The sequence below is a fragment of the Macaca mulatta genome, chromosome 13, assembly GCF_049350105.2.
Source record: "Macaca mulatta isolate MMU2019108-1 chromosome 13, T2T-MMU8v2.0, whole genome shotgun sequence".
NCBI classification, from domain to species: Eukaryota; Metazoa; Chordata; class Mammalia; order Primates; family Cercopithecidae; genus Macaca; species Macaca mulatta.
The window spans coordinates 63,505,439-63,517,440 of NC_133418.1; the positions used below are offsets into that span (position 1 = coordinate 63,505,439).

Below are 12,002 nucleotides of genomic sequence, written 5' to 3' on the forward strand. Positions count from 1 at the left end.
TGCAGTGGTGTGATCTCAATTCACTGCAGCCCTCCACCTCCCAGGTTCAAGTGATTCTCCTGCCTCAGCCTCCCAAGTAGCTGGGAATACAGGCACACACCACCATGCCCGGCTAAATTTTGTATTTTTAGTAGAGATAGGTTTCACTATGTTGGCCAGGCTGGTCTTGAACTCCTGATCTCAAGTGATCTGTGCCTTGGCCTCCAAAGTGTTGGGATTATAGACGTGAGCCACCATACCCGGGGCTGTATGTCAGTTATGTTATTTGTCATAATAACTTTTAAAAGTTATTTCAGTTGTCTATTCTCTTAATTTGTCCTTTGAAGAATCTGTTGTGTCTCATCCTTTTTCTGTCACAAGGTCTTCCCCTTTTATGCTTGCAGCTTTCTAGCTGATTTATCTTTTTATCCCTTAATTACAATGCCTAAAACTATAAAAATGATCAGTCTTTTAAAAAGATAGTAGATCTTACAATATCATTCCCCTGCTTAAAACTCTTGAGTGCTGCTTCATTAGGAACAGAATGGTATTCAAGCTCATCACCATGGCACACACCCCCTGGGTTTTTTGCCCCTACCCTTCATTCAACCTCCTATCTTATCCCTCTCCATTTGGAGCCCATCACCCTGCTGTTTCATTACTTGTGGGTTTATTTTTGCTGTTGTTTCTTACCTGCATCACTCTTCTCCATTTTCTTCTGATGTTCATTTTTCAAGAGTCAGCTTGGTTTTTACCTCTGTAAGAGACCATCTATTCCACAGATTAACCGGAGGATTCCAAGTCACCATTCCTCTTTGTTGTTTCTACCTCATATATTTGTTACTTTTCTCACCTGTTACATCTTGAGGACAGGGATTGTGTCATACTTTTTTCTGTATTTTTTACTGTGTTTATCTTTTGAGGTAGGGTCTCACTCTGTCACCCAGGCTAGAGTTCAGTGGTGCCATCTCATCTCATGGCAATCTCGACACTTCCCCACCGCCTGTGACCATAGGCATGTACCCCCATGCCTGGCTATCTTTTTTATTTTTTGTAGAGACATGGTCTCACTATGTTCCCCAAGCTGGTGTTGAACTCCTGGCCTCAAGCAATCCGCTCGCCTCACCCTCCCAAAGTACTGGGATTATAGGCATGAGCCACCACCCCTGGCCTTTAGTCTCCTTTTAACAGAGCTAGAAATGCCATTCGAATTGACAAATAGAAAATTGCTGGTTTAAATGACTATTTTAAAAGCTATTAAAGTTCAATCTCTGGGAAAGTTTATTCAGCCTGTGAAGATTTTATATTTTATGCTTTGCAATATAGATGTGAGTGGTTTTTTTCTGTTTGTTCGTTTGTTTGAGATGGAGTCTTGCTCTGTTGCCAGGCTGGAGTGCAGTGGTATGATCTCGGCTCACTGCAACCTCTGCCTCCTGCGTAACTGGGACTACAAGCATGCATAACCATACCCAGCTAATTTTTGTATTTTTAATAGAGACGAGGTTTGACCATGTTGGCCAGGATGGTCTCAATCTCTTGGCCTCATAATCTGCCTGCTTCAGTCTCCTAAAGTGCTAGGGTTATAGGCATGAGCCACTGCGCCCGGCTATGAGTCATTTGAATCTCAGATTTCTTCCTGTAAATTCCTTGACTTGAAAATACATATATCCTAGGTAATTTAAGAATCTTCTAGCACCAAGACCATTAAACTAAAAATGCTATGAAAATTAGAAAGAAATAGACCATTTTAAAACTAACTTCATAGATTTACTACCTGTTCTTTTGTTTTTGTTATGCGTTCATTGAAGAACCTGTAATTTTCTTATTTTTATCTGACACTTAGAATGTTCCCCTTTCTTTTTCTTTGCAGGAGAGTGAATGCAAAGCATATAATCCTAGACCTTTCTGTAAAACATACACCATGGATAAGCAGCCTCTGAATACTGGGGAACAGAAAGATATGACAGAGTTTTTTACTGATCTGATTACCAAAATCGAAGAAATGTCTCCAGAACTGGTTAGTATCAGAATACTGAAAAGTGTCTTTGAAATTTGAACAAGTTTGCCTGTGTTTTAACTAGTTTCATATTTTTTATTTGTTTTATGTTAAAGAAAAATACTGTCAAAAGTTTATTTGGAGGTGTAATTACAAACAATGTTGTATCCTTGGTAAGTATTATACCTGGTTTTTACTTTTTGGGGCTCTTAATATATTTTCATTTATATTATAATTTGCTAATTTTTACTAATTTTTTTATGTCTGTTGATTAGGATTGTGAACATGTTAGTCAAACTGCTGAAGAGTTTTATACTGTGAGGTGCCAAGTGGCTGATATGAAGAACATTTATGTGAGTAATAATGCACATAATTTTTTTACTTTATGCTTTTAACTATTTGTGTATAGTGGGTTTATGTTTGTCATCTTGATATTTTTAAACTTTTTTCATGTTTTTATGTATTTTCTTCTTACTGTACTATTCAAATAAGAATTAAGGATCAACCATAAAGTTCTTTTTTGCCCAATCAAAATTTAAATTTTTAATTAACCCTTCAAAAAAGTTGCTAAGATTCGTAGAATATCTTAATATGAGGAAAAACAGTATACTAAAATTTAAGAATTTACTTTTAAAAAAAATTTTTTTTGCTGAGCATTCTGCCAAAATTGTAATTGCTACCTTTTGTATATTTGCATGGTATAAACAATCATGTGAAGCTTTTAAATGTGGTCTTATACACAGGAATCTCTTGATGAAGTTACTATAAAAGACACTTTGGAAGGTGATAACATGTATACTTGTTCTCATTGTGGGAAGAAAGTACGAGCCGAAAAAAGGTATGCTTTTTCAAATGATTTTTACTGTTTTCACCATAGATGTGGAACACAAACTAAGGGTAAACTAAGATTAAATTTTTATGGAAATTATATGATTAGGGTAAAATCAGCTGCATGGAGCTCAGTCTCGTGGAGCAACTTTTCATCTAGCTGTTCAGTGAATCACCATTTATTTTGACATATACTGAGCTGTATGAAAGTGGTAATCAGTCAACTTGAAACAGTGTAGATTTTGGGGAGCAGATACATGGACAATAAGTACATTGATCATTTTCATCATTATCTGTATCGAGTCTCAGATGTCTAGCTTTTGTGGCATTTTCTTAGGTAATACAGTGGACCCCTTTATCCTCGGGAAATTTTGCAAGACCCCACAATAGACGTCTGAAATCTCAATTGTACTGAACCCTATATGTACTGCTTTTTGCTGTACATAACATACCTATGATAAAGTTTAAATTACAAATGAAGCTCAGTATTCTTGCCCTTTGGGGCCATTATTAACTCAAATAAGGGTTACTTGAACACAAGCATTGCAATACTATGACAGTCCATGTAATAATTAAGGGAGCTACTAAGTGACCCGTAAGTGGGTAGTGTCTGCAGCATAGATAAGCTGGACAAAGGGATGATTCACATCCTAAGCAGGATGGTACAAGATTTTATCGTGATACTCAGAACACCACACCACTTATGAACTGTTTATTTTTGGAATTTTCCGTAGTAGCTAACTAGGGACTTTTGTACTAGCTAGCCTTTCCAAAGTATTTTTTGTTTAGCAAGCATTGTTCTGAGAACTTTAATCCAGTTAATCCTCACAACATTTCTTTGCAATAGATGCAGTTATTATCCCCATTTTACATGTGAAAGCATGGAGTCACAGAATAAAGAAACTTTCCCAATGCTGATTCCTAAGATACAAATAAGCAAATTTTAGGGAGATAATCAAGTTGAATTTGAGTTCTCATTGGGGCATCCAGGTAGAAAGGTCCTGCAGGCAGTTGGCTGTTATGGTTAGAGCTTGATGAGAGGTCTAGAGTAGAGGTAGATTTGAGAGTTAATAACTGTTGAGTTAGAGTGTTAAATAAGTGTTTATACTATAATACATTCAAGCTGGTTCTTCTTTCCAGTGTATTGTTGTTATTTTTGGATACTATATTTTTGGTACATTGATCAAAAATAGTCTTCCTCAGCTTTTGTTTTTAGTAGAATTTCTTGTAAAATAACAATTTAGTGGTCTTCAAATAAAAATTTGAAGCCTTACACATACAGTGGCTCCCATCTGTAATCCCAGCACTCTGGGAGTTCAAGGATGTTCATTTGAGCCCAGGAGGGCAACATAGGGAAACACTGTTGCTACAAAAAATTTTAGAAATTAGCCAGGTGTGGTGACATGCACTTATGGTCTCAGCTACTTGGCAGGCTGAATGGGGAGGATCACTTGAGCCTGGGAGGTAGCTTGTGGTGAACCATGATCGTGCCTTTGCATTGCAGCCTTGGCGATAAATTGAGAACCTGTCTCAAAAAAATAAAAATAAAAATTGCTGTACTTGTTTTACTAATGCATGCCAAACATGCATTAGTTTTCTTTATTAATTATTATTTCATGATTGACGTGTTCCCCAGGCTGGTCTTGATCTCTTGGACTCAAACAATCTGCCCACCTCAGCCTCCAAAAATGCTGGGATTACAGGCATGAAGCCCACTGCACCTGGCCAAAAGGCTCTTAAGAGCCATAAAATGGCAAGTTTAGGACAGAGTAGTTGAGTAAACATTTTAATGTTATATTGAAAGACAAATAGAAATTGAATTGAAAAGAGCGTCTTATGCAGTTAGTTTCTAGGAGCAAATGCTGAGAAATAGAAGTGGCCTTGAATGTGCTTAAAATCTAGGATTAGGTCAGCCTGCATTTTTAAGTACTGTATTCACATGGAACAGTAGTGGAAAATAAGATTGGTAACACGATGACATCAAATTGTTGCCATCCCAGTTTTAGATTTATCTGTGTGATTGAATCCATCAGAATATCTGCCTGAGAAATAATGTAGTTGTTGGAAAAGACTTAAGAGCTAAGCCAACCTAAAAGTACAGAAGACAAAGTGACAGATGAAAGACAAGGAAAGAAAGAAAATCAGGATAAAATGGTAACCCGAAAACTGGGAAGAGAATCTCAAGAAGAAAATAATCAATTAACGTAATTCACAGAGATGAAAGAAAATGACAGCTAAATAAAAGTACTGGGTTTTTCCAGAAGGTAGTTTAGTGATGTGTTTTGTCAGATTATAGGAATAGAAGCAACATTGTTGGGACACATGGAATCAAGCATAAATGATTCATTTTTAAAGTTTGGCAACAGGCCGGGCACGGTGGCTCATGCCTGTAATCCCAGCACTTTGGGAGCCCAAGTCAGGTGGATTGCCTGAGGTCAGGAGTTCAAGACCAGCCTGGCCAACATGGTGAAACCCTGTCTCTACTAAAAATACAAAAATTAGCTGGTTGTGGTGGCTCACACCTGTAGTCCCAGCTACTTGGGAGGCTGGGGCAGGAGAATCGCTTGAACCTGGGAGATGGAGGTTGCAGTGAGCCAAGATCATGCCACTGCACTCCAGCCTCGGTGACAGAGCAAGACTATGTCTTTTAAAAAAAAAAAAAAAAAAAAAAAAAGGCAATAAAAACAGCAAGACAGCAAGGAAGATAGTAGCTAGAAAGAGTCTTGGGGCTCAAAGGATTTTTCTAGATGAAAGATACCTGAGCATGTTAGAAGGCAGAGAATAAAAAGTCATTATACAATAAGACACTGAAGTTGCTTAAGAGGAGGTTTTCTAGGTCAGTATTTATTTGAAAGGGATGGTATTCATTTTTCCAATTTCAAGAGGTGTAGTTGGACAAGTTGTTAGGTGGACATAGTCAAATGAAAGCATAGCTATGCAGGTTGTTACACGAAGAAGACAAACTCATCTGATGAGAGTTTGGTTAGGATAAGAGTTAGGGACAGATATATAATGGAGTCAGTCAAAAGTTAACTGTTGTAGAGCAATATAATAAATGAGTCGCTAAAAGATCATCAAGGGTCTAAGTCAAGTTCTTTGGAGAATCTCTTTCTAATTGGAATAAATGTATTGAATACATCCATCATTCTTGATAACCTCCTTCTTTTGACTGTAAGATTCTGCTGTTTTTCTGAAATACCTGTCACATCTCTCCCAGGTAGTCAGTCATTTTTGTTCTTACCATACTTTTGTATCTCTGTACTAACATAATATTCAACAGAAATGGGCCAATTGAGGAAGTGAACAAAGCGCTTATTATCCTCAGTAGGATCATATTCTGCACTATCTTCAGACCTCTGGTTTTCTCAGTCTATTCATTTTACCTGAGTAATTTATCAATCACCATAATACCAATTTTTCACTGATACGCTACTGACAAAACATTGTAAACTAAGAAAATGACAGTTGAATAAAAGCATTGGGTTTTTCCAGAAGGTAGTTTAGTGATTAGTGATATGTTTTATTTTTGTCATCTTGGTTTAGAATGCTTTTCTGTGCTTATCACTTGTCCTCCAGTCTTTCCGGATCTGCTCATCTCTTTTATTGACACAATGCATGCTTTCACCCCATGCCACAAGCTCATTAGTTATTCTTCAGAATTGTTAGGAAGAAGTTCATACTCTGTCATTACATACATTTGACTCTGTTATACTTCATTTGCCAGTCTCCCAAATAATCTAAAATAGTGAAGTTTTGAATGTTTTATTCCCTCTGCCTGTAACATCTGTCATTCCTTGTTTCCCTAAATTCATACTTTTTTTATTTTTGACTGTGCTCTTGGTTTAAATTCTCTTTTGATTTTTGTATGCAGTGAAAAATTACTCCCTAAAATTCATTTTTTTGTATATCAAAGTTTGTATATTTTTGTTTGTTTAAATTGAACATATTGCTAATTATGATATAGGATTTAGATGATCAGTTGATTTTCTGCTGTTGCTGCTGCTGCTGCTGCTATTGTTATTGTAGTAGCAGCAGTTGACACTTAACTGAATGCTGTTTGCCAGGCCATGTTTCAGTCTCCATTTTACAACCCAGCAATTAAGCTCAGAGAGGTTAAGTAACTTATATAGGGTCATTCATCTAATAAGGGATTACAACCAGACTTTGCAATTCTGGTTCACAAGAATAAGTATTTTTATTCCTTTTATTTAGGGAAGAAAACTCTGAACCAAAGATCTCCTTGACCCCAGAGTGTGATGGGACTCATTTTCATGCTTCCATAGTACCCTTTTGTGTCTTTATCATGGTGTTTACCATAGTTTACCATAACATTTTATTTTTCTTATCTTGACATAGGAAAATCTTTTCAGAATGGAAAAAGTCGTGAATGTGTTTGCTGTTTTTTTTAAATTAAAATGTTTGATTTATTTTAACAACCAAATTAAGTATGAAAAGATGAAACAAATGCACAGTCACGTATATACAGTATATCAAGGGGGCAGCCTTTCTAACAAGAATGCTGTAGAAAGAAAAAAATGTCCAAATGGGGAACAGTCCTGGTTTCATCAAGAAGCTTTTATGACATTTGATGTTAAACCTTATGTAAATACAGTAATCTGATGGATTTGGCAAAGATTTTTTTCATTTCCAGTCTTTTAAAGTAGACACAGATTTGCTTAGAATAAAGCTGATTTTTAAGAGCACACAAAAGTTGAGAACAAAGGATAGGAATAAATTCACAAATGCAGAGTGATGAAGAGTAAAAAGATACTGAGCAGCTGACTCATCATCCAAGGTGATTACCTAATAATCAGAGGCTGAAGACTTTATACTGCAAAAGCAAGGATAGTTTAGTATATAAACGATACAGCTGAGTTTGTAGTTATATCTTGGCTTCTGTTTATTAAGAAAAATTAGCATAGTTATGTATAATCTTCAGTAGACAACCTGCATTCATTTAAATTAAATAATATTTTCTTTTTTTTTTTTTTTTTTCTCTTTTTTTTTTTTTTTTGAGACGGAGTCTGGCTCTGTCGCCCAGGCTGGAATGCAGTGGCCAGATCTCAGCTCACTGCAAGCTCCGCCTTCCGGGTTCACACCATTCTCCTGCCTCAGCCTCCTGAGTAGCTGGGACTACAGGCGCCCACCACCTCGCCCGGCTAGTTTTTTATATTTTTTAGTAGAGACAGGGTTTCACCAGGTTAGCCAGGATGGTCTCGATCTCCTGACCTCGTGATCCGCCCATCTCGGCCTCCCAAAGTGCTGGGAAATTAAATAATATTTTCTATAATAGTGGAATATAAGGCCACAGTATTTATTTTGGACAAACTCCTTAAAGTAGTGATTTTAATATCAGTGTTACTCATTCTTTACTATTCAAAACTAGTAAAACAGTGTTACTATTCAAAACTCACTGAAATATAGTTTTTTAACTGAATTAAGGTTATAATTTTTAAAATACTGCATACATCAGGACTAGTAAAATAATTTATATTCAGGTATTTATATCTAATATCCAGTGAAAATGTACTACCAAGTTTTTACAGTAGATATTAATCAGTCTGACTTGCCTATTGATCCCATAAGTATAATTATACATCAGCCTGATTTTAGTGTCTATTCTTTGATTTTATTAAATTAGGAATGCAGCAGTTATAGAGCACATAAACACAAGTGATGCAGCCATACAAGGTTCATAACAGCTCTTCAGTTAACTATGTGCAAGCTCAAATACAGTCCCATTAATGAACAGCCAGATTCCAATTCTTCATGAAAAGGTGCTGGGTGGAGGTTGTCAGTCACCTTTTGATAGACATCCCCAATCCAGTGGCCAGTAAATGAGAGAACAGCCAGGACAGAAGAAAAATCTTCAGAAATTTTGCAGAGAATATGCCCCCCTTTCTTCATGATGCTTGTGTTTCTCATGCTGAGAGTGGCCATGCACGTGGGGTGTTTATAAACAGGAGAGAGTAACAGTACCTTCCTTATAGGATTGTTGTAAAACTTATATGCGTTAATGTACAGCAAGCCCTTAGGAGAGGAACTCCTTGGGGGAGGGGGGGGATTTTTTTCTGGTTAACTCAACCAATCCTATGTGCAGTCTGAGGTGTTTTTTGAAGATGCTTTCAACTTCTTTCCTTCTTTCAACGTAACTTTCCTCAGACTGAGAGCTGTTTTTCTTTTTTCTTTTTTGAGTCTTGCTCTGTTGTCCAGGCTGGAATGCTGTGGTGTGATCTTTGCTTCCTGCAGCCTCAGCCTCCCAAGTAGGTGGGATTATAGGCGTGCACACTCCCACACCTGCCTAATTTTTATATTTCTTATAGAGACATGGTTTCGCCATGTTGGCCAGAATGGTCTCGAACTCCTGGCCTCAAGCAATCTGCCCACCTTAGCCTTCCAAAGTGCTGGTATTACAGGCGTGAGCCACCACGCCCAGCCTTAGAGCTGTTTTTCTCTCCAATGCTATGGCTGTCTGTTTCAGCAGCTCTGTTGATATATTCTGATGTCTGTGAGCGAGGTATCCTGTCACAGTGAGAACTCTTGGAGCTATTCTGTCTAGACTCATGCTGGGCATCCAACAGTCCTTTTTCCATGTCACCAGTAGAAGTAGAAACTAAGGCTGGAACACTGCTCCCATTCCTATTATTGCTAAAGTGTAATTCTTCTACCCAGGAGCCTTGCGGACTCTAATCCTGCATCGTGGGGGCTGTGCTCTGTGACATGGTGCTAGAGGGCGCTGCCAGGCATCGGGCTGCCCTTCAGTGGTGGGCGGTGGGGAAAGGGTGAGCACGAGTGCTGCTGCCTAGTACTCAGGGACTGACTGTATAGTTTTAATAAGAAGGTTATTTAGAATACTTCTGTAGTTTCCCTTCTGTGTGGTGGTTTCGTTTTTTGTAGTTTGTTTACCTGCAGACAAGGAAGGTCTGAAAATATTACATAGAAAATTTCAAAAATAATTCTTAAGTTTTAAATTGCCCACTGGACTGAGTAGCATGATAAAATCTGGCACAGTCCCCACTTGGGATGTAAACCATCCTTTTGTTCTGTTATGTCCATGGTGCATACACTACTTGTTCATTAGTCTGTTAGTAGCCCTTTTGGTTACCTTTGCAGTATTGCACTGCTTGTATTCAAGAAACCTTTATTTTACTTAATGGCACCAAAGTGTAAGAGTAGTGATCATAACAGTTGGGCTTTGCCAAAGAGAAGCTGTAAAATGCCTTAAAGTTCTCAACTTAATATGAAAAGAAAAAAGAATCATACGTTGAGGTTGCTAACATCTGTGAAATTGTGAACAGTATATTGTTATAATTGTTCTATTTTATTAATACTTGTTAATCTCTTGCTGTGCCTAATTTATAAATTAAACTTTATCCAGAATATGGAAAGAAAAAATCTGATGAGGTTGCTAAAATCTGTGAAATTGTGAACAGTATATTGTTATAATTGTTCTATTTTGTTAATACTTGTTAATCTCTTGCTGTGCCTAATTTATAAATTAACTTTATTATAGGTATGTCTGTTTAAGAGAAATCATAGTGTATATAGAGTTCAGTACTGTCCTCAGTTTCAGGCAGACACGGGGAGTCTCAGATGGTATCCCCTGCGGATAAGGGGGATTACTATAATTCTTAACTCTGAGTTGAAAATTAAAATGGATATAGCATAACAGAAATCAAACCAACTGAAGTATTTGTGAAAAGTAATCTTTATTAATTTTTTTCTTGTCTCTCAGGGCATGTTTTAAGAAATTGCCTCGCATTTTGAGTTTCAATACTATGAGATACACATTTAATATGGTCACGATGATGAAAGAGAAAGTGAATACACACTTTTCCTTCCCATTACGTTTGGACATGACGCCCTATACAGAAGATTTTCTTATGGGAAAGAGTGAGAGGAAAGAAGGTGATTTTTCCATTTATTTCTCTTGTTTGTGATTATTGTCAATCTCCATAACAAGGTAGTCATGATTACAAAGTTTTCATCAACTACATAGTTAACACAAATTGAATCTTAGAAGGGAGAATGTTTGTTAAGACAATGACGTGCGTTCAGTCAGTTAATCAGTAAATATTTAGTATCTACTAGGACTATGTTCCTAGACATTCTTACTGGAGTCACAGTGGTGAACAGGATAAGCATGGTTGTCGCTCTTGTGGAGCTTAAATCTCGTGGGGTGAGTCTTTTTATGTTGTTTTGTGTATGTGTGTGTGTGTGTGTTTTTTTTTTCCCCGAGACACAATCTTGCTCTGTCCCACAGGCTGGAATGCAGTGGCACGATCTTGGCTCACTCCACCTCCCAGGTTCAGGTAATTCTTGTGCCTTAGCCTCCCAAGAAGCTGGAACCATAGGCATGCACCACCAGGCCCAGCTAATTTTTGTATTTTTAGTAGAGACAGGGTTTCGCCGTGTTGGGCAGTCTGGTCTCGAAATCCTGATCTCAGGCGATCCACCTGCCTCGGCCTCCTCAAGTGCTTGGATTACAGGTGTGAGCCACTACGCCTGGCCTCTTGCTCATTTTTCCTTCTTTAGGAATAAGTTCTGTTTTGTCTAAACTAGGGTCCTGGCAACGTTTATTTGTATAAAGAGTTCTGATTAAAATTTTAAAGGTTTGGAGAAGCCACTTACACTGTACGCTAAGCTTCAGGAAAGAGAACCATGTTATAATCTTTAACTCCAGTGCCTAGCACTTAATGAGTATCCAATAAATGTTTTACCCTCAATGGGAGATGAGAGGTGTAAGCAATGAATGCACACTATTTTTTCAGGAGACATACACTTTCCTTGAAGAGAGTAGAGAAGATGGTAACTATAGCTGTAAAGAAATACAGAGTTAAGAGAGGGAATTATTACTGTTAGGCTTTGGGTATATTTATACCTTGTAGAAGGCAGGGCACAGTGGCTCATGCTTGTAATCCCAGCACTTTGGCAGGCCAAGGCAGGCAGTCACCTTAGATCAGAAGTTCGAGACCAGGCTGGCCAACATGGTGAAACCCCGTCTCTACTAAAAATACAAAAAAATTAGCTAGATGTGGTAACACATGCCTGTAATCCCAGCTACTCAGGAGTCTGAGGCAGGAGAATTACTTGAACCCAGGGAGGCAGAGGGTGCAGTGAGCTGAGATCCTGCCACTGCACTGCAGCCTGGGTGACAGAGCGAGACTCTGTCTCAAAAAAGTAAAAATAAGTTGTAAGG

The 12,002-nt window shown here is 37.8% G+C and overlaps 1 protein-coding gene across 6 annotated transcripts in view; it reads left to right on the forward strand.

Moving 5' to 3' along the window:
- USP34 (ubiquitin specific peptidase 34) overlaps window positions 1-12,002 on the forward strand; it is a 288,223-nt gene that overhangs the window by 213,342 nt on the left and 62,879 nt on the right. For all 6 annotated transcript variants that reach the window (XM_028832452.2, XM_028832455.2, XM_028832453.2 and 3 more), the window contains 5 exons: window positions 1,850-1,996; window positions 2,092-2,148; window positions 2,251-2,328; window positions 2,719-2,813; window positions 10,539-10,711. In XM_028832452.2, the coding sequence (XP_028688285.1) occupies window positions 1,850-1,996; window positions 2,092-2,148; window positions 2,251-2,328; window positions 2,719-2,813; window positions 10,539-10,711 (550 nt within the window). The remainder of the gene's footprint in view (window positions 1-1,849; window positions 1,997-2,091; window positions 2,149-2,250; window positions 2,329-2,718; window positions 2,814-10,538; window positions 10,712-12,002) is intronic.